Source organism: Dermacentor variabilis, chromosome 1, assembly GCF_050947875.1.
Source record: "Dermacentor variabilis isolate Ectoservices chromosome 1, ASM5094787v1, whole genome shotgun sequence".
NCBI classification, from domain to species: Eukaryota; Metazoa; Arthropoda; class Arachnida; order Ixodida; family Ixodidae; genus Dermacentor; species Dermacentor variabilis.
In genome coordinates this window covers 117,834,760-117,856,830 of record NC_134568.1, presented here as the reverse complement: position 1 = coordinate 117,856,830, position 22,071 = coordinate 117,834,760, and the positions used below count along the sequence as shown (strand labels likewise).

Here is a 22,071-nt window from a genome sequence, read left to right as displayed (position 1 = left end):
TTTTTATGAGATAACCCCTGGACCGATTTTCATAAAATTTGTTGCACTTGTGCGAGAAAGTCAAATTCTAGTGAGTCTTGGAAGCAAAATTTTGATTTAGGTCCTGGATTTTGTTAAAATAATTTTCAAAAATTCTGATGTTCGAAAAAAATAGAAGAACGAAGTTTACAAATTCATAACTCTGCATCAAAAACAGATATCGCAGTTCTGTAAACGGCATCCATTAGACCGTTGAAAGCGGACAAATTTGATTTGTCATTTTATATCTTACGTGAATTTGTTACGCTGTTTACAAATGTTATGCAAAAGCTGTATTTACATATTACTAAATTTTTTGAGATTCATTTATAGCATATCAATTTTGTCCGCTTTAGATTTACTATTATATGCAATTCACAGAATTGTATTATCGTTTTTCGTTTCTGAGTTACAGAGTTGTAAACTTTATCATAGTTCCTTTTTTTGAAAATTTGCGATTTTTGCCAGTTTTTAATAAAAAATTAAAGACCTAACTCAAAAATTGGAAACCAACAGTCACTAGATTTTAAGTTTTTCTTTTAAAGGCAACAAACCTCGTCAAATTTGGTGCTGTGGTTGCCGAGAAAAACGAATTCTCCTTTTACATGTATTTAGATAGGAGCACCCGAGCTAAAGCTTCCTCTTAATGTGTTCTGCGTTTTAGAGCGCAGCTCTTTGGCGTCCGTTCCTGGGTTTCGCGTCGTCGTCGGCGTTGTCGTCGGCCTCGTAACCAGCTCCGCCCCCCTTTCATCCCCCCAGCGCTAGCAGCGACCGGCTGGATGCCGCTGACGCCGCTAGAGAGTCAAGATAACGTGACTGCATAGAACACCGTCGCCGCCATGCAGAAAGAGGAGGAAAGGGTCCCCCCCCCCCCCTGTTCTTGTGTGGCGGATAGGGTGCTCTTCAGTTGCCGACGCGCCGGTTATTTCACGTAGGCCCCGGCACGTCGACGAATACGTGACCACCTTCCCACGGCTAGACCTGGTTCTTAGCGCTGCGGAAGCGAGGGTATCATACTGTTTGTGTCGGCATCGGCGGCGTTGTCCCTGAAACCAACTCCGCAGCTGGGGTTGACTCACTATTGGCGTCAGCGGCATCAGTCAGTCGCTGCTATCTCTTCCCTCCTCCCTTTATCGTGTTGTCCGCTTGCTGCGCGCGCTTCTGCCCCCATCGTTTGCCGCTGGGTGTACACGCCGCCCCCCTCCCCCCTCTTCCTGCGAGTCTCCGGTTGTCAAAGCGCCGGCTCGAACTTAATTCCTTTCTTCGCTCCTCCTCCAATGCAACCCCTGTGCGGTGGCAATCAGAGAGCCAGATCGGTGGCGGCGGATCTGTATATGTGCACCGCCCGAGCCGAAATTGCCGCTGCCGTTCGCCCTGTGCGGTGGCAATCAGAGAGCCAGATCGGTGGCGGCTTGACATAAAGACAAACAGCAATTTCCTAACACTTATGCGGGAGAACATCCCGTTCCTCTCGCTCGTAACGCGTCCCGCGGCTGTGACAACCTCGCGAGGCACTTGTATAGATCTCGTCTTTGAGAATCAAGCATTGGTGTACCAAGTCGAACATATATCAGTCTATTTCTCCGACCACAAAGCTTCCTTCATGACTGTCAAGAACTGTTAGTGGAGTCTTTGTTAAAGGAATACGCGTGAAAAATAAAAAAAAATTCTGTGATAGCGCATACATGTGTTGCTCGATTTCTTTGCCTCAATCTATCGAAAAGGTGAAACAGCTTATTTGCTGCGCTAAAATTTCGCATTAGGAAGTAACGTAATCGTCGGTAATTTTTTTTGATAGTGCGGCTTATGTTCGGTGGCAGAATGGCACAGCCTGCAATAAGCAGTCGATTCTAACAATTTTAAAGGGAGTTTATATTGCAACAGTTTACTGCCATGTCTACAGGAACAGGCCCGCTATAGGCAAAATTACACCCTTTGGCTTGCCCCGTCTGCACTCTTAGGCAAAGTTACACCCTTTGGCTTGTCCCTTCTGCCACACAACAATAATCGTAATCTGCCTTGATGCGTTTCCTTTCTTTAACGCTGCGAGCCCGGAACTTTCCAGTAACGAACGGCACGCGCGTTATCAGAAGGGGCACTGCAAAGGGTGTAAACTGTTCTATGCTGATAACGCGCGTGCCGCTCATTACTGGAAAGTACCGTGCTCGCAGCGTTAAAGAAAGGAAACGCATCAAGGCAGATAACGATTATCGTTGTGTGGCAGAAGGGGCAAGCCAAAGGGTGTAACTTTGCCTAAGAGTGTGCCACACAACGATAATCGTTATCTGCCTTGATGCGTTTCCTTTCTTTAACGCTGCGAGCCCGGTACTTTCCAGTAACGAACGGCACGCGCGTTATCAGCATAGAACAGTTTACACCCTTTGGAGTGCCCCTTCTGATAACGCGCGTGCCGTTCGTTACTGGAAGGTTCCGGGCTCGCAGCGTTAAACAAAGGAAACGCATCAAGGCAGATAACGATTATCGTTGTGTGGCAGAAGGGGCAACCCAAAGGGTGTAACTTTGCCTAAGAGTGTACGTAGTGTGTACCATAGAGTTTCCTGCAATAATTTTTGTAGGAAACTCTATGGTGTGTACTAGACTATGGCGGAGTGGGACGAACGGCGCTTTCCCGCTGAGGCAACGCGTCTGGAAAAATTTTGCGAGGGCGCTACGAGCGAACTGGATTGGTGTGCAGACGCGCTTCGCGGCATATTCAATGTAATTTACATGGCAATTTCGCTGCTGCCGCTGAGACCGATTGCACACGTACGCTCTTATAATGGTGCTTTATTTTAACTGCAAATTTAGAGTGGCACCTTTTTGCTACGTGTACATATTTGACGCATCGGTTATACAACATCACGTCTTCGATTTTGCTGTCGTTGTCAAGTGCGCCGTCTGCTAGCGAGCGCGCGTCCATTGCGAGGACGCTGGCGGACGCCCAGTTTTTCTCGCAGAAAGTCTGTACAGTAAAATTTTTTATGGTTTTACTTGCTTTGGTGCGCCCGCGACTCTTGTAGGCCGGTACCAATTATAGTTTTAGCCAGGTGAACTGCTGTTTTTAACAGCGTATTCTAAAGGTAACACGTACCTAATTTTTGCCACAGAAGCCGCCTATCTGCAGTGGGAAGCTACATCAAAAATGTTATTGATATCGTGTCATTTGACGCGCGCATCTTGGTGGAATATCGATCCAGGACAATGATGAAAGAAAACAATATTATAGTGAAGTAAACCAGGTTTATTGACTGCGTGGCGCGAAGAGATGCAGATGACTAATGAACTTCTAGGCAAATGTAAGGGTGCATATACATGTATGACAAATACATACATGTAAGAGAAAAAATCAAATATTCTAAATGCACTGATTGAAAAAGTTAAAGCTCCCGACCGGAATAAGCATGTCTTTTTTTTTAAAGCTACACCAGCACCAGGTGAACCAATAGACTTTCCAAGAAAAGGAATCAAGGCAATTATTGGACTTTAATATGAACAACAGTGTTAGGGAAAATATATTGGATGTGTAATCAGACTGAATCGGGGAGACCGGGAAGTCTTTAGCAATTTAATCTCCGAGGCTTGTCTGGCGATCTCCTTCAACGTGCCAGCAGGCTAATTGAAGTAGAAACATATAGTATAATAGAATAGTATTTGTTATTCAGATCGTATTCGACTTCAGAATTCTCTATTAAAAATTGTAGAATAGCCGTTTCCGTTCGAATGTAACGTATAACAGCCCTTTTGAAGTTTCGAGGGTGAGGGGCCGATGCAAGTGAGGACTCTTATTCCGAATGATTGTGCTGCTAGAGAGTCGTGGCTGTTGCGCAGAGGCGCACCAGTTCCTGAGAGAATTAACGCAAGGGTGCTAATCGGTTTTGCTGAACAAGTTTCCAGCTGTCATTCAATATAAACACGCCGTGTTGTGGAATAAGAGACGGAGAACTTTGAACTTATGGAAAAACGACAGACGTCCTTTCGCTTCGAGCGCATCAAGAAGACTGCTTTATTTTTCACTAGAAGGTAGGGGAAATGGGAGAGAGTAGTGAGAAGGAGAAAGTCATAATACACCATGCCACACAAGCATTCTTGCACCACGCACGTGCCAGAATCCGCTCCACACTTGGAAGGCACCACCGCACCGCCGGCACGTAGTTTGAGGGGCATCAAGTGTCCGGCGCCTCTGTGAGGGAGTTCTCCTTGCCACCTCGTCGGCGGCCCGCAGCGTGGGGGTTTATCAAATGTCCGGCGCCGCTGGGGAGGGGGACTTTGGCTCCAGAATGGAGGATATACAACAACCTCCCCCGGATGAACGAACTATTATTGAGCTCATTGCTCCACAATCTCCAAGGGATACAGCAGCTGTATCGGTCGCTTCACCTCAGTTCCACCACTTAATACCAGTATGCAGGACCGCACCCTGCCGTCTCTACCCTTAAATGTTTCCTTAATTCTGGCGGTCTTCCACATGGGGCGTTTCAAGCGGTCTTCCCTCAGGAGCACCAATGCGCCTTTCTTCAGGTCACTCGATGTCGTTGGTCGGCACATATGTGCCGATCTGAGCTCCAATAAGTACTCTTTCCGCGACCGTCTCCAGAAACTGTCGGCCATGGCAGTCCGGTACTTCCAGCGTCGTGAGAGATGCATGCCACCGCCAGGAATTTCATCCGGCAGCAGGTGTGGAGGCAGGGTCGTCAACTTTCTTCCGACAAGGAAATGAGCCGGTGACAGTGGTTCTGGCTCTTGAGCATCATCATATATGAAAGTCAAAGGGCGTGAGTTGATCACGGCCTCCACCTCATAAAGAACGGTGGTCAGTTCTTCGAAACTCTAGCTGCTCCGACCTAACACCCTTCGCAATGCTACTTTCACAGATCGCACCATCCGCTCCCAGAATCCACCCCACCAAGCTGCCCGTTCAACAATAAACTTCCATCTGATCTGGTTTTCGGCGAAGTATGACTGCAATTCCTCGACTTGCAACAGCATGAACATTGCCTTTAGATGCCTGGCTGCACGCTTGAATGTGAGCGCGTTGTCCGAATACACCGTCGAGCAAATTCCACGGCGTGCCACAAAGCGTTTAAAGGCCAACAGGAAGGCTGTAGCCGACAGGTCGCTGACGAGCTCTAGGTGGACGGCACGTGTCACAGCACAGGTGAAAATAGCGATGTAGCATTTCTTGCTGTCGCGTGACTGTTGACAAATCAAGGGCCCTGCAAAATCGATGCCAACGATGTCGAACGGGTTTCCCTTTGTCACTCTGTCAGCTGGAAGTGGTGCTACTGGTTCCGTAGCGGGAGGGCAACTTTGCCTGTGACAGACGAGGCACTGCTTGATAATTTTCTTTACGGCCTGACGTCCTCGGATAATCCAATACGATTCTCGTAGCTATGCTAGAGTATCGCGTACGCCCGCGTGCAGCATTCTCAAATGTTCCTTCCGTATGAGCAGTGACGTGAGGGGGTGCTTGCCAGGGAGAACGATGGGATGCTTAGTCTCTTCGTTGTTATCACTGAATTGCAAGCGTCCACCAACTCGCATGAGGCTGTCTTTGTCGAAGTACGGGTTGAAAGGCAAAACAGGAGAGCTCTTGTGCAGCGGTCTTTGATTCTTCAGGTTTGAAATGTCGTCGCTGAACGCATCTTCTTGAGCTTTAGCCAACCAGTATCTTTCGGCGCTGATTACTTCCTCAGCTCGTAATGGGCCGATCGTCCTTCCTTCTTTGTTGTGGCAGTTGTCGACAAAGCGGCGGACCCACGCGGTTACTCGCACGACTCTGCTAAATGAACTATAATTCTCAACATTGAAAATTGCCATGGATGACGATGACACTATGGGCATCACCGTCACCTTTCGCTCTTCCATTTGGCACTCCCCTACCTTCGAGCTCGGCTCACTTATCGTTGGCCAACACGTGTCATCCTCCTGAAGCCAACGGGGTCCTTTCCACCACAGTTCGCTTTCCCGCAGGGCCGATGGGAGAATGCCGCGGGTGATTAGGTCAGCGGGGTTGTCTGAGCCTGGGCAGTGTCTCCAATCCCTGGGATCTGTCAGCGCCTGCAACTCTGAGACTCGATTTGCCACGAAGGGCTTCCATCTGGCAGCGTTTCCCTTGATCCAGTACATAGCTACTGTAGAGTCAGTCCAGAGGATGGTAGCAACGTTCTTCAGATCCAAGGCCTTGGCAACGTAGTGGCATAGTCGCGCGCCAATAAGGGCTCCCATCAGCTCCAATCGGGGTAGCGAGAGGCGTTTCAAAGGGGCCACTTTTGATTTAGCCATGACCAAGCTGACATTTGTTAGTCCGAACGGAGACTTGGTCACAATATATGCGACAGTACCATAGGCCTTCGGGCTTGCGTCACAGAAAACATGCACCACTTTCTCCGTATCATCGTTTCTAAAGTCTGCCGCTATCAGTCTTGGAATAGACACTCCTTCGATGCATGGAAGCTCCCTACACCAGCAGTCCCACTCAGGCTGCAATGTCTCAGGCAAGGGATCGTCCCAACCAATTCCCAACTCCCACAACTTCTGGAACATTACCTTTACGCATAATGTTGTGGGAGCAATAAATCCAAAAGGGTCGAAAATTCTTGCCGAGACCTGCAGCACAAATCTCTTGTTGTCAGCTCTTGCGGAGAGGAAGTCGATGAGTGAAGTTAGGTTGTATTCAAAGTGGTCAGTCTGAGCATTCCAACCTACTCCCAATACCTTTGTAGCTGCAGCATGTCCAGCATCAGCATTCGTTCTCTTCACATTGCCATTCTCTAAGAAGTTTACGAGATCACGGTCGTTCGACATCCACTTGTGTAGCCGCATCCCTGCTTGAGACAATATATCTTTGGATTCCTGGCACAAGACTTTGCCCTTGTCAAGGCTGTCAACCCCAGTTACAAGGTCGTCTACGTAAAGATGCTTGCGCAGAATACCTGCAGTTTCAGCATACCGTTCCGGCAGGCCTTCAAGATGATGTTGCAACGTTGCAGCCAAGAGAAATGGGCTCGACGGGACACCGAACGGCACGCGAGTCATGCGATAGGTCACCACAGCTGGAAGCTCTTCCCCTTTCTTTGGCATCATAGCGTACCAGAGAAACTGTACAGCGTTCCGATCGCCCTCTGATAGTGATATTTGGAGAAAGGCATTTTCAATATCCGCCACGATGGCAATGTTGTAAGTGCGGAAATTGATCAGCAGATCAATGAGCTCTGGGTTTAGGTTTGGGCCACTTTCCAAAACATTGTTCAGTGAGAGGCGATTTTTGGCACTAGATGATGCATCAAATACTACCCTCAGTTTTGTCGTCTGGCTTTCGCGACGAACAACTGCCTGATGTGGCATATAGTAAACCGGACCTTCCGACGTGCCGTAATCCTTGCTGGCTGGCTCTGCATAGCCCTTTTCTATGTAGTCTCTTATGCAGGCGTCGTATTCCCTAATCAACGAATCTCCTTCCAAGAGGCGCTTTGTCTGTGCTTTAAGACGCCTTGCTGCGCACTCGTAGTTGTCGCCAAGCTCGTAAACCATCGAATTCCAAGGGAACGACACCTTATAGCGGCCATTCTCAACGTTGACGGTTTCTTTATAGTGCTGAAGGACTGCGTCCTCGTGACGAACTGGCTCATGTTCCTTGATACCGATGTGCTCGAGCTCCCAGAAAGACTTTAGCTGTGCTGATATTTCCTTGTAAATTTGTTCACTCACTCCTATCCGCATCACGCCAGCAGCCGAGGAGCAGACTCCTGTTGACTTCCTTGTGCCGACCTGGCCCTGGACTGTCCATCCGAATACAGTCTCCACTGCCATCAATTTGGAGCTGAGACGCTTAGTGGATCCCGTGACAATTTCCCAGTAATGATCAGCGCCTATCAAAAGGTCAATATTTTCACTTTCGCCGCCCCGCGAGGCGTCTGCGACTTGGAAGTGAAATCTTGAAAGTTGAAGTAGAACAGAATTTGATGGAGTAGCCATGATATCTGCACAGATGCAAGGAACTTCCAGCGCTTCCACTCGCACCCATTTTCCGTCGTACTGGCTTCTGAGCCACAGCTCCACTCGACGCGTTTTTGTCCGTGTTATGGCTGATTGCTCACCAAAGGCAAATATTTTAAGCTCCTCTTCTCCCAGCACCTTTAACTGCAGCTTTTCGGATAGCTTGCGATGAATGAAGGTTCGCTGACTGCCACCATCCAGGAGAAGCCTGACAAGTGTACGTTCATGTGGACCCTCTGTCCATGCACGCGCTGTCTGCAGGAGAAACTGCTGCTCTCCAGTGCACATCAAGTCATCTTCCGTGCCTAATGAGGACTTCAACACCGTGGCTTGCTCAATCAGTGACGAAGATGCATCCCCTTCATCAGTGTTGCGGCGTCTCCTAAAGTCAGGGTCGCACATTGTCGTTAAATGTCTGCCCTTGCAATGCGTACACCTGAGCCACTTAGCTTTACGGCATTCTCTTGCCTCGTGCCCTTTTGTTGTACACCGGAAACACCGATTGTCACGCCTCAGCACCTCTCTCTTATCCGCCACAGACATCTTTGCGTTGCAGTTGCCGGTCTCATGGCCGTTCGAATTACAAAATAGACATCCTGTGCTGTCCTTGATCGTGGTGTGCAGTGCAGCTGCAGTAGGCATGTTCGCCGCTTTAGTGTTGCTGTTGCGCCTTTCCTTTACCAATTCGGCACTGCCGTCTCTCGCAGCTTCGGCCCGTTGTATGATCTCCCGCGTCGCAACCTCTTTTCTCAAAAAACGCAGGAACTCCTCCAGCTCACTTCCCTCGTTCGTAGCCTCGTTTTTTCGTTGGTATTCCAGACGAAGGTCGGCAGGCACCGCTTTCTTTATTACGGTCAGTAACAAAGTTCCATAAGTGCCAACACTCACGCCTAAAGAAGTGAGGCTGCGTACACCTGTCTCTACTTCGTCGACAAGGCTGCGCAGTTGACCGAGATTCCGTGAGTCAAGCACTGGCTTGATGTTAAGCAGCCGTGACATGTGATCTTCTATAATAACTTCCTTTCTTCCGAACCTCTCCTTTAATAGCGAGAGAGCGACATCGTAGTTGCCTTCCGACAAGTCAAGTCCTGCTACCGCAGCCGCCGCCTTTCCTGTCAAGTAACTGTTGAGGTACTTGAATTTGTCTACGTTTGAGAGGTTCTGGTTAGCGTTGATAGTCGACTCAAACTGACTCCAGAACCCTTGCCACTCTCGAAGCTCTCCGTTGAATTTGTTGATTTCGAGCTTTGGCAGCTTTACGGTGGGGCGTATCTGCAAATCGTTTGCGCTAGATTCTCTTTGATCTGAGGAGTTTAGTGTGCGATCTGATGAAACATTTGTGCAGCTAAAGTCGCGTAGCATGCGTTGTACCTTTGTTTTCGCCACGCTGATCTTTTCTCTGTACATTTCGGCGCATACAATTTCCTCTTCTAAAGTTTCATCTTCAACGCCTTTTTCTATCTCCCGATCTAGCTCTTTCAGTGAGTCTTCTTTAAGAGAAAGAAGATGTATCTTTTCTTCCAGCTCACCGATTGATGCGCTGTCGTCCATGGTGGATACTTCATTGATCAGCTTGGTTGTAGATGCTCGAGCCACGGCCCTTTTTCGCTTGATTCTGTCGACGTCCATCTTTTGACGTCCCTATTCCCGGGTTTCGGCACCAAAAATGTTGTGGAATAAGAGACGGAGAACCTTGAACTTATGGAAAAACGACAGACGTCCTTTCGCTTCGAGCGCATCAAGAAGACTGCTTTATTTTTCACTAGAAGGTATGGGAAATGGGAGAGAGTAGTGAGAAGGAGAAAGTCATAATACACCATGCCACACAAGCATTCTTGCACCACGCACGTGCCAGAATCCGCTCCACACTTGGAAGGCACCACCGCACCGCCAGTTGGTTTGTATACATCGCGCCCGCCAGTAAGGCACGTAGTTTGAGGGGCATCAAGTGTCCGGCGCCTCTGAGAGGGAGTTCTCCTTGCCACCTCGTCGGCGGCCCGCAGCGCGGGGGTTTATCAAATGTCCGGCGCCGCTGGGGAGGGGGACTTTGGCTCCAGAATGGAGGATATACAACACACCGTTTTGGGGCAGCCATGTAAATCTCCTAACTTGATTCAGGCAAGGAATTTTTTTTGTCAGTATCACCATGTCTGCAACGCCTTAAAACTGGGTGCCCAATGTGGTACCACACTTATCTTCTTCAACGAACACAGCAGATCTACAAATATCTTTACGTGTATGTGAGGCATGCGGTTCCTTTAATTACTTCATTATTGTTCTTATGATAGTGCACCGGATAACTGAAAGCAGCCGTTTATAATACAGAATCTGCTTATAGTTGAGCGGGCGTACAGTTGGGAACCGCATTAAATTTAGTAATGAAATATAAGATAAGCGCAACGTGTTTTTTCTCAGAAATCAGACTCGACAATGATTTCTTTCGTTTACACCCCTGAAAAAAGGCGAAGGGCGCAGCGACCTCCCTTTTTGTATTCTTTTAATTAAAGAAATTCTGGCGTTTTACGTCTGGCGATATGATTATGAGGCACTCTGTTCAGTTCTCACCACCTGAGGTTCTTTAACGTGCACGTAAATAGAACTACACGAGTGTTTTTCCCATATCGTTCCCATCGAATTCCGCGACCTGGCTTGAACCCGTGAGTTCGAGTTCAGCAGCGCAACGCCATATCCTCTATATATAGCCACTAATTAGGCTACCGGGCCCCCTTTTCCCCCTTTTTTTTCCTTGTTGTTGTTAAGCATGGAGTGGGGAAAAAATTTCACACGGCTTACGGGCCCAAGGTTAGCATGCATACATCTACCCTAGAGTGCCGGCCGCAAATACTCCCGTACCAAAAAATCCGCATTGTGTTACGCTAGGAACACAGAAACGTGAATGGGATGTTACACTGCAGCTTTCTTTTTTTTTTCTATAAGAATACTGCCCGAAAATCTGAGTACAGGGCGCCGGATGGGGCAGATGTATTTTATTTTTGTTTGAAGTGGCGAGCAGGAAGCTTAGATATGTTTTTCTGTCTGCGTATCGCAAGACCTGCTAATGGAATACTATATGCGCAAAAATACACGCGAGAGATACAGGCTGCTTGAAGAACGAGAAAAATATTTGTTCTCCGAACGGAACCGTACAATAACGTAGTAGAATGAAAACCGACACTGCAGCCGCAATGCACACGCAATCACCGAGCAGCATTAAAAAAATGAAATAAAAAAGATAAGGAAAGGAATCTATTGCTAAGGCATAAATGCTTGTAATATACAATTATAAACACCGTTTGAGCGGCCTGAACGCATATAACAGCGCGCGAAGTAGTACGAATGACCCTTCCGACATAGAGTTACTATATATTGCATTCCGAGAAGTATCGCCAGCAGTTTCCAACGGCGCGACCCCTATGCGGCCCAATCCACTTCGATCGCAGCGCCGCTACAGCATTTTTCGTTGTCGCGGCTATATAGGTACAGTGTACTAGAACACTGCAATATAGGTGTTCTCGTCACTGCAAAGCGTGCGCCGTCCCAGCCGCTCGTCCCACTCAACCGTATGTACACTCTAAAAACAGTTGCACCCTTTGGGGTGTATATTTGCCACACAACGATAATCGTCATCTGTCTTGTCCGCATTTCCTTTCTTTAACGCGGCGAGCCCGGTACTTTCCAGTAACGAACGGCATGCGCGTTATCAGCATGACGTAGCACTCCCGACAGGAAACTAACGAGCGCAGCGTTTTCAAGAAAGGAAATGCGGGCAAGACAGATGACAATTACCGTTGTGTGGCAAATATACACCCCAAAGGGTGTAAACTTTTTTAAAGAGTGTACACTCTAAGAACAGTTTACACCCTTTGGAGTACCCCTTCTGCCACACAACGATAATCGTCATCTGCCTTGATGCGTTTCCTTTCTTTAATGCTGCGAGCCCGGTACTTTCCAGTAACGAACGGTACGCACGTTATCAGCATGATAGCATTACCGACAGGAAATGCTATCATGCTGTTAACGCGCATGCCGTTCGTTACTGGAAAGTACCAGGCTCGCAGCGTTAAAGAAAGGAAATGCATGAAGGCAGATGACGATTATCGTTGTGTGGCAGAAGGGGCACTCCAAAGGGTGTAAACTGTTCTTAGAGTGTATGACGCATGATATGACGCATGGCGACTGCACGGCCGCCATTATCCGCCATGTTGACTGTCTGATTGGCTGTCGAGAGGTTACGTGCCTTGAAATTTGTGTCGGGAAACGGAAGTTCTGCAAAATGTAATTTTGCGTTTTCATCAAGATGACGAAACCTGACGTGGAGCTGCAAATTTTATCGGCTAATACTTTTTTCTGGCCTTTGACGGCTATATTGCGACGTTAGCGCTTCTAAAACAAAGTGAGCGGTAGCGACGAGACGTTCATTTGAGGGATCGCCAACCGTTTGTGCGCAGGCGCGAGTAAGAGTGGGCATGAGACAGAAAATCTGGGGGCCTTTGCTCCTTGAATATATGATTCTGCCTAGGCACTACGGAGGAGGTTTCCTAGCGCGTGTTGTATGCGTTTGCCCCCTAGACATCGGTCGAGTTTGTTTACGTTCAGCCGCTGGCTGCCCGCGCGGTGAGGCAGTGGGCACCAACGCCCCAATTGGTGATTGCTGTGTCTGAAGGGGCAAGGTTCTGGCTAGTGTTGTATAAGTCGTGGGTTGCTTTCGTCGCCGCGACGATAGATTGAATTTTTTGCAAGCACTGCTCCAGGAGGCCACATGTAACCGGCAAACGGAGGCCTCATATATATGAGAGCACCTGCAGGAAGCAGGCGGCGCAGGATCTCCAGGGCACCCAAGGGGTAGCGGGGGAATCAAAGCTGGAAGCCGGGCGGCCCGTGGGTTGGTGCCGCGGAGTCTGAAGTGTGCCAGGGGGCGCTCACATAAAAAATTGGCTAGCTGACTGTTGCTAGCTAACACCAAAGTGATTTGCAACGTCTGGCTAATATCTGTGGACAGGAAGGCAACAATTTAGGTTTGAAATTTAGTGTTAGAAAGTCAGGTGTTATGGTATTCAGTGAAAACAGTGAACAGACAGTGGAGATACAGGGCCAAGAAATACCTCGGGTAACAGAACATAAATACCTTGGTATATATGGATAAACGAAGGCAATGGATACATTAAACACAGGAAAAAATCATAACAGTAAAGGGGAAGAGAAATGCAGCCATAAATAATGAAGCACAGAGCGCTATGGGGATACGATAGGTACGAAGTCCTCCGAGGTACGTGGAAAGGTGTAATGGTTCCAGGACTTACTTTTGGAAATGCGGTTGTTTGCTTTAAATCAGGGGTACAATCAGAACTCGACGGGAACCAAAGGTCAGTGGGTCGCCTCGCATTGGGCGCTCACGGGAAGACTACAATTGAAGCTGTGCAGGGTGATATGGGCTGGACTGGTTTTGAAGTGAGGGAAGCTCGCAGTAAAATTGAGTATGAAGAACGGCTGAGGAATATGGAAGAAAGTAAATGGGCTGGGAGAGTGTTCAGGTATCTCTACAGGAAAAACATTGATTCACAGTGGAGGAAAAGAACTAGGAAGCTGACCAGCAAGTATGCGGCCTGTAGGGTGGGCAACACAGCAACAAAGAAGGTCAAGCGGAAAGTCAGAGGCTGAATTAATCTCATGGGTGGCGGCAATGGAAAAGAAACCTGCCATGAGTAACTACTTAAGAGGAAAAAACAAAATCAGGAAAGAAACCATTTATGATAACTCAAAGGGAAGCTCATTACTTTTCGAAGCGAGATCGGGATGCTTTAGAACACGCACCTATAAAGCGAGATATAAGAAGGAAGAAGAAGCATGTGCTTGCTGCGGTAAAGCTAGGGAAACGACGGAGCATGTTTTATTAGAATGTGAAGACTTCTACCCAGCGGTCGATTTAGGCACCACTGGCCTCCTTGAAGCCCTTGGGTTCAGCGGGAGCAGTGGTAAAGCAAACATGTCCGCAATAGACATTAGTAAGAGGCGATTGGAGGATTGGTGGAAGAAAAGTAGGGAAACGACAAAAGACGGAGACGTACAAAAGCACAGTTCGCTATAGGGGATCAGAAAATTTGGGCGTGGTAGCTTGGTGGCGCAACCCACCGCCCCGTTCCAAAGGGGACGCTCATAACATCCATCCATCCATCCATCCATCCATCCATCCATCCATCCATCCATCCATCCATCCATCCATCCATCCATCCATCCGTCCATCCATCCGTCCGTCCGTCCGTCCGTCCATCCGTCCAGCGATAGCGGACAGCCGATCTTATACACCCTTGACACGCGCGGGCTCCGCGAGCCCCAACCTACGGACTAATCCGGCTTCTAGCTTTGGTGTCCTGGAGGCGCCGCCAATAATGTGAAATAATGACACGTTGTTACAATTAGTAAAAAGACGATTGAATCAATATAATTACGTCCAGCCGCCAACTTGTGACGCTAAGCTCAGCACTCGGCATCAATCGCCAGCCGTTTGCATAGCGCTTAGTGCAAAGAGGGAACATAGCTGGAAATTCAGTTGAGTTTTTGATGTGAACATCCTCATGCGCAAAACAGAAAATTCGCGTGTACTGCATGTGACGTCCGCAGAGGACCTTGCTCAGGTGCAGTAAGCGTGGAACAAAATACAGAAAAATGAGAACTTTAGTTGATATTGAAGAAACATGGCAAGGACATAATTTCTTGTCGTTAGTCCACTGCAACATCCGTAGTATTACCAGAAATCTAGACGTATTTTTAGCCTACATATCCCAACACTCGTTTTCTTTTATTATATCATCGCGATAGCAGAAACATGGCTCAGAAGGGTTGAAAAAATAACAATACCAGGATACACGATGCTATCGCAACCTAGAGAAAGTACAGCACGTGGTGGTGGCTTCGCGCTTTTTATACGGCACAGGCTCAGGTTTCAATGCCTAGTTAACAGTTCGTACAGCAACCAAAGTGCCGAAACCCTTTTCGTGAAACTTGAATGTGGCGTTGTTATAGGCGTAGTTTACCATCTCATGTATTAATGATCTCATCTCTGTGATGGAAACTGTTATTGACCCTCTTATCGCAATCGAATTATCATTTGTGGTGACATGAACATCGACTTGCCTAGAAATGACTGCTATGAGTATCTATTTTTTCTACGGTCCTTTAATCTTAGAAATGTGATTTCATCCGCTACTCGTGTTTGCAAGATGTCTTCAACTCTCATCGATCATACTTTGTGCGATATTGATATCGATGTACAGGCAGGTGTTTATGGCACCACAATTGCTGATCATTGTCCAACGCTTTTGTTTCTGCCTCGGGATTGTTTTTGTTATTTTCGCCAAACGCACCACAAATATTCGACAAGGGTTAACTATCCACGTGTACGCGCAGCATCCTAGTCGCTACAAATTTCGATAATCTCTGCAACGACAACGTTCACACGGAATGTCAAAACATTATTGCCTGCATTACAAACGCGATAGAAGAATCGCGGTAAGCTTCACGACACAACTTTGACTACGCCATATGTCCGTGGATAAATGAGTCCATATTTGCCCTACTAAAAAGGAAAGACTGCTATTATAAATTAAAACATAACAAAACTAACTATTACTACAAAAGCCAGTTTAAAATTTTTCGAGACAGATCAGTTATGCTAATTCGCAAAACAAAGAAGGCCTGTTATACGAACTTGATTAAACGACTAAATGGCAATGGAAGGCAAATACAGTATAGTCAGACATGTAGTAGCATTACAGGATCAACAATATGTTACGCCCTAAAATCAGTCCCCTGAGATTGCTAATGACTTCAATGATTATTTCTCAAAAATTGGTGACAATATATATATATAAACAGTCTGTTCTTGCAATTCCCACAACCAGGATCCAGACGTCGACAGTGATTTTTCGTTTCGTGAAATAACTATTGAGGAAATAAAAAGTATCGTAGGCAAATTATCGGCTAATAGGGCATCCGGACTTGACGGTATTCAGATTAAGATATTGAAAAACAATATTGATGTCTTATGCGTACCCATTTGTCACGTGTTTAACCATGCGATAAGTAGTAATGTTTACCCAAATATACTGAAAGTGTCAAAGGTTATCCCTGTGTACAAAACTGGTGATCCGAACCATCCGAGTAGTTATAGACCAATTTCAATTCTTCGTGTAGTTAACACACCATTTGAAAAACTCATTGTACTACAGTTAAATGCATTCCTTGTAATCAATAATGTTAACAAAGCCATGCTGCCCGCAGCAGCATGGCTTTGTTGCAGGTAGATATACATCAACCGCAGTTTTAACACTTTCGCAATTCCTTAACTCTGCTCTTAACAAAAATAACATTGCTGTGTCAATTTTTCTTGATATAACAAAGGCGTTCGATACAATCTGTCACTCCATACTGTTAGAAAAACTGGAATCTTATGGTATCGTTGGAAACGCGCTTCAATTCATCCACACCTACTTTAAGGCACGAAGGCAACAAGTGGTAATTAACAATCATCATTTTGCTTTCACCGATATCATATGCGGTGTACCACAAGGCTCGGTTTTAGGCCCTATTTTGTTTTCATTATACATAACTGATTTACCGGACGCACTCAACCTGTCAAAAGTCTTGATGTATGCTGACGACACCGCCTCAGTTCATTCAGGCGACTCACTCTCGTCATTACAAGACACTATATCTGGCGAACTGATAAAAGTAGCTAAATGGTTTTCAGAAAATAGATTAGCCCTAAATACTGATAAAACTAAGTATATCATATTTCACCCCAGCAATAAAATACTAGACTACAGTGCGTTCACTTTGCCTCTAGCGAACCGAACTCTGGATCGTGTTGATACATTTAAATATTTAGTGGTTACTTTAGACAGTCACTTGCACTGGAGAGAACAAACTAGCTTTGTCTGAAGAAAAATCGCTTTCAGCTGTTACACACTGGCCCGTGCCCGGCAATATTTTCCTCGTGCTTTGCTTCGTTGCATATACTTTTCTTTGTTTCATACCCACATGGGCTATTGTTGGGAAATATGGGGCATAACATATAAAACTTACTTAACACCTATACTGCAGTTGCAAAAACGCGCCCTAAGAAGGATAACATTTTCGTCAGTTCATCACCCTAGTGGTGTTCTGTTTACTGACCTTCGTATTCTTTCTTTCACGGCTTTAAGAAATTACAAAATCGCTTGTTTAGTTCACAAAAGTATCATCATCATTATTAGCAGCAGCCTGGCTACGCCCACTGCAGGGCAAAGGCCTCTCCCATACTTCTCCAACTACCCCGTTCATGTGCTAATTGTGGCCATGTTCTCCCTTCAAACTTCTTAATCTCATCCGTCCACCTAACTTTCTGCCGCCCTCTGCCACGCTTCCCTTCTCTTGGAATCCAGTCCGTCACCCTTAATGACCATCGATTACCTTCCCTCTTCATTACGTGCCCTGCCCATGCCCCCCATTTCTTTTTCTTGACTTCAACTAAGATGTCATTAACTCACGTTTGTTCCCTCACCCAATCTGCTCTCTTATCCCTTAACGTTATACCCACCATTCTTCTTTCCATAGCTCGTTGCGCCGTCCTCAATTCAAGTAGAATCCTTTTCGTAAGCCTCCAGGTTTCTGCCCCGTACGTGAGTACTGGTAAGACACAGCTGTTATACAATTTTCTCTTGAGGGATAATGGCAACCTGCTGTTCGTGATCTGAGAATGCCTGCCAAACGCACCCCAGCCCATTCTTATTCTTCTGATTATTTCAGTCTCATGATCCAGATCCGCGGTCACTACCTGCCTAAGTAGATGTATTCCCTTACCCCTTCCAGTGCCTCGCTACCTATCGTAATCAGCTGTTCTCTTCCGAGACTGTTAAACATTACTTTAGTTTTCTGCAGATTATGTTTAGACCCACCCTTCTGCTTTGCCTCTCCAGGTGAGTGAGCATGCATTGCATTTGGTCCCCTGAGTTACTAAGCAAGGCAATATCATCAGCGAATCGCAAGTTACTAAGGTATTCTCCATTAACTCTTATCCCCAATTCTTCCCATCCCAGGTCTCTGAATACCTCCTGTAAACACTCTGTGAATAGCATTGGAGAAATCGTATCTCCCTGTCTGACGCCCTTCTTTATTGGGATTTTGTTGCTTTTTTTATGGAGGACTACGGTGGCTGTGGAGCCGCTATAAATATCTTTCACAAAATGCTCAACACCAACTTCCCCTTACCCAACAAAGGCAGTGTTATATGCGTATGTGACGAATAGAAGTACAAGATCCCAGTTGGAGTGGTCAGACGCAACGTACATTGATAGCATGTCACCAAGAGTTATGTTGAATCGTTCTGTTAAGCCATTGGTCTGTGGATGATAAACAGTAGTAGTGCGGTGAATAATTTGGCATTCAGATAGGAGTGACTGCAGGACGTCCGAGAGGAATACGCGATTCCTATCGCTCAGCAGTTCACGAGGTGCGTCATGGCGGAGAACGAAGTTGTTTAGAATGAACGAGGCAACGTCTTTTGCTGATGCGGCAGGCAAGGCGGCGGTTTCAGCATACCGTGTCAAATGATCTATGGCGACAACAACCCATCGGTTGCCAGCGCCAGTAGAAGGAAGATCAAAGCCGACACGGTCAAATGGCTGAGCTTGACAGGGAAGTGGCTGGAGAGGTGTGGTGGAGAGATGCGGGACACATTTGCCTAGCTGGCAGGAAATGCAGGAGCGTACATATTTGTGGACGAAGGTGTACATCCCTCGCCAATAACATCGTAGGCGAAGCCGTGTGTAGGTTTTTGACACTGCGCCGTGGCCACACTGCGGGTCAGAGTGAAAAGCGGAGCATAAATCTTGTCGAAGGTGGCGGGGCACTACTAAGAGCCATGTGCGGCCATCATTGTGATAGTTACGGCGGTATAAAAGTCCGTCGCAGATGGCGAAATGCTGCGCCTGTCGACGTAACGCTAGAGGTGCCGAAGCTGCCGGAGGATTTGACAAAAAATCGAATATCATGGCGATACATGGGTCTTTTCGTTGCTTCGAGGCCATGTCCAGGATGTCAAGTGGTGAGATATGTCTCTAGGTAGAAGTGCTGCTGTCTGAAATAACTGGGAAGCGCGAGAAGGGCATCGGCGTCAGAGTCCAGAGCGATAGACGAAACGGATATCATATTCCTGGATTCGGAGGGCCCACCGAGCGAGGTGGCCCGACGGGTCTTTCAGGTTAGACAACCAGCGAAGTGCGTGATGATCCGTCACCACGTCAAAGGGTCGACCGTAGAGATATGGGCGAAATTTTTGAAGAGCCCATGGGTCTTTTTCTGTTACTGAGTAATTAGCCTCAGGTTTCGTGAGGGCGCGAGTAGCATAAGCGACCACGTATTCGGCATTAGTGTTCTTATGTTGCGCGAGCACGGCACCAAGGCCGAAGCCACTGGCGTCAGCGTGAAGTTCTGTAGATGAGCTTGGATCAAAATGGCGCAAGATTGGCGGAGACGTGAGCAGGCGACGAAGACTCGTAAAAGCATCATCAGAGGCTTCCGACCAAGCAGAAAGTTCATTGTCGCCTTGGAGAATTTGGTTTAGTGGTGCTATCACAGTAGCGAAATTGCGAACGAAACGTCGAAAATAGGAGCATATATGTCAATGAAGCTTGGTAGTGCTTTCAAGTTAGTGGGCTTCGGAAATTCGGATGCGGCGCGAAGTTTAGCAGGATTAGGAAGAATGCCTTCTTTGGAGACAACGTGTCCTAATATAGTCAGTTTTCGAGCTGCAAATAGGCACTTTATTAAGTTAAGCTGGAGACCAGAATTCCGGAGACAGGTCAAAACTTGATGTAAACGGCGAAGATGGGTCGGAAAATCAGGGGAAAAGACGACAACGTCGTCGAGGTAGCAGAGACAAGTATATATGCCACTTCAGGCCGCGTATAGGATGCCGTCCATCATGCGTTCAAAGGTGGCGGGCGCGTTGCAGAGACCGAACGGCATTACAGTGAATTCATACAAGCCGTCTTGTGTTACAAACGCGGTTTTAGAACAGTCAGCGTCATCCATATGGCCACCTACCAGCAGCCAGAGCGGAGATCTTAGGAGGAAGAAAACTCCGTTCCTTGCAAACGGTCAAGTGCGTCGTCAATACGTGGCAACGGGTATAGATCCTTTCGGGTAATCTTGTTAAGCCTTCGACAATCAACGCAGAATCGTATGGAACGGGTATAGATCCTTTCGGATAAGCGTGTTAAGCCTTCGATAATCAACGCAAAACCATATGGTGCCGTCTTTTTTTTTAACTAGGACTACTGGTGATGCCCAGCGACTACTAGAAGTCTGGATGACACCGCTTTGAGCATATCGTTCACCTGGTCATTGATAACGCGTCTTTCAGTCGCTGATACTCTGTAGGGACGCTGTCGAATTGGTGCATGGCTCCCAGTGTCGATAGTGTGCGAAACAGTCGGTGTGCGGCCGAGTGATGTTGCTTGGCAATCAAAAGAGGAAGAGAAGCCTTGGAGCAAGCGAGGAAGTTCGTCGCGCTGCGTCGTCGTAAGGTCACTGGCAATAGCTGGCGTAAAAGAACGCGGCAGTGACTGAGGAGGCGATGCCTCGAGAGCGGCAAGATAGGTGGAGTCGTCCATCGTGTCAAATATTGAAGATGAGGCCAGTGGCTCTGCTTTGCCAAGGCTTTCACGGCGGTGTAAAGTAATTGGTTCGGCTGATGGGTTTGACACGCACATGAGAGAGGCGCCAGTTTTGAACTCAAGGACGGCGAACGGCAGTGGTAGTGAACGGCGGCGAACAAAGAGTTCAGACGGAGCGAAGAGTACTGTGCCGTCATCTACAGAGTCACAAATACTGACAAGAGTGGAAGACCAGGCAGGAATAACGGTGTCTTCAGACACAGCGATTTTGCAACAACGGTCCTTGTTGTCAGTGATAATATCGGTCGAAAAATTTCGGCGCGGGCGCAGTCAATTTATCTCATGATGTGTGGAGAGAAAGTCCCAACCTAATATGACGTCGTGGGAATATAATGGTGTTAGGAACGGCCTGCCGAGGTGCCAACATGTAAAGCTTCTCAGCCAGCTGCAGCAGCAGGGTTGGCGTTTTCTGGGAAGCCAGCGCCATCCTCTAACCGAACGGCGCCACTAAGTCTACGGTGTGCGGAGGACAATACGCCGCGTCAGCGACTCTCCGTCGCGGAAAGGCCGTGATGAATTCGACGAACCAGGCTTTGTTACTGAACCCGCCACCGCCGATCTGGTCTGCCGTGAGCGGGGGAGTTCCCGAAGGAAGGTAATTGGCGGCACCTCCCCACGCGCCTTTCAAGACGTAAGCCCCGAGTTCTGCGAAGCTCGTCTCACCTCGGTGGGGGCAGTGAAACCAGTGCGTACGTGTGTGTGTAAGCCCTCCCGCTCAAAGACGGCTCGGCTTCGATGACTGGTCGAACGGTTCTCTCACCTAGGGATCTAGGGAGCACGAAGTGTTTATAAGCAGCTGTTTGTCGGCTGCTAGGGTGTGCTCGTCATCGTGCTCTCTGATCGTGCTCGTGAGCAGTGTGCTGGTGCTCGAGAAGCAATGTGTTTGGAGCTTCGTGCTCGCATGTTGTATGCTTCGTCTTGCGTGCTCCATTTGGGAGCCACGCTAGACTGTCGAATGCATCTCTTGTTCTAATGTAAATATCTGTAAATAAATCCTGCACGCCTAGTTCCTCCCAAGTTCCTTCCTATACGACCTACAACCCTTACAATGGCAACACGATGAATTCTATGATATAAAGGACCTCCTGAATGAAGACACGAGCGGTGGAAGCGCCGGGTGGCTCGACGTGCTGCGCGTTGGCAGTCCGAAGGGACAGTCTAGAAAGCGGCGTTGTCACTTTTCCTATCTTGCGGAAAATATGGGCATCTATCGCTGAAAGTGCAGCGCCGGTGTCGACTAGTACTGCGGTCAATGTTCCTTCTATTGCGGCTTCAATAACGTTTTTTGGGGAAGTGTGAGGCCTTATACATTTCACTGACACCGCAGTTCTCGCCTCCTGTACTG

General features: G+C 47.5%; 1 protein-coding gene across 1 annotated transcript; it reads right to left on the bottom strand.

Moving 5' to 3' along the window:
* Window positions 1-4,344: 4,344 nt before the first annotated feature.
* Window positions 4,345-9,642, bottom strand: LOC142582456 (uncharacterized). The gene is made up of 3 exons (XM_075692242.1): window positions 5,490-9,642; window positions 4,897-5,144; window positions 4,345-4,812 (listed from the first exon to the last, which is right to left on the bottom strand). The coding sequence occupies exons 1-3, from the start codon at window positions 9,640-9,642 to the stop codon at window positions 4,345-4,347; spliced, it is 4,869 nt and encodes a 1,622-aa protein (XP_075548357.1).
* Between the last annotated feature and the right edge of the window lie 12,429 nt (window positions 9,643-22,071).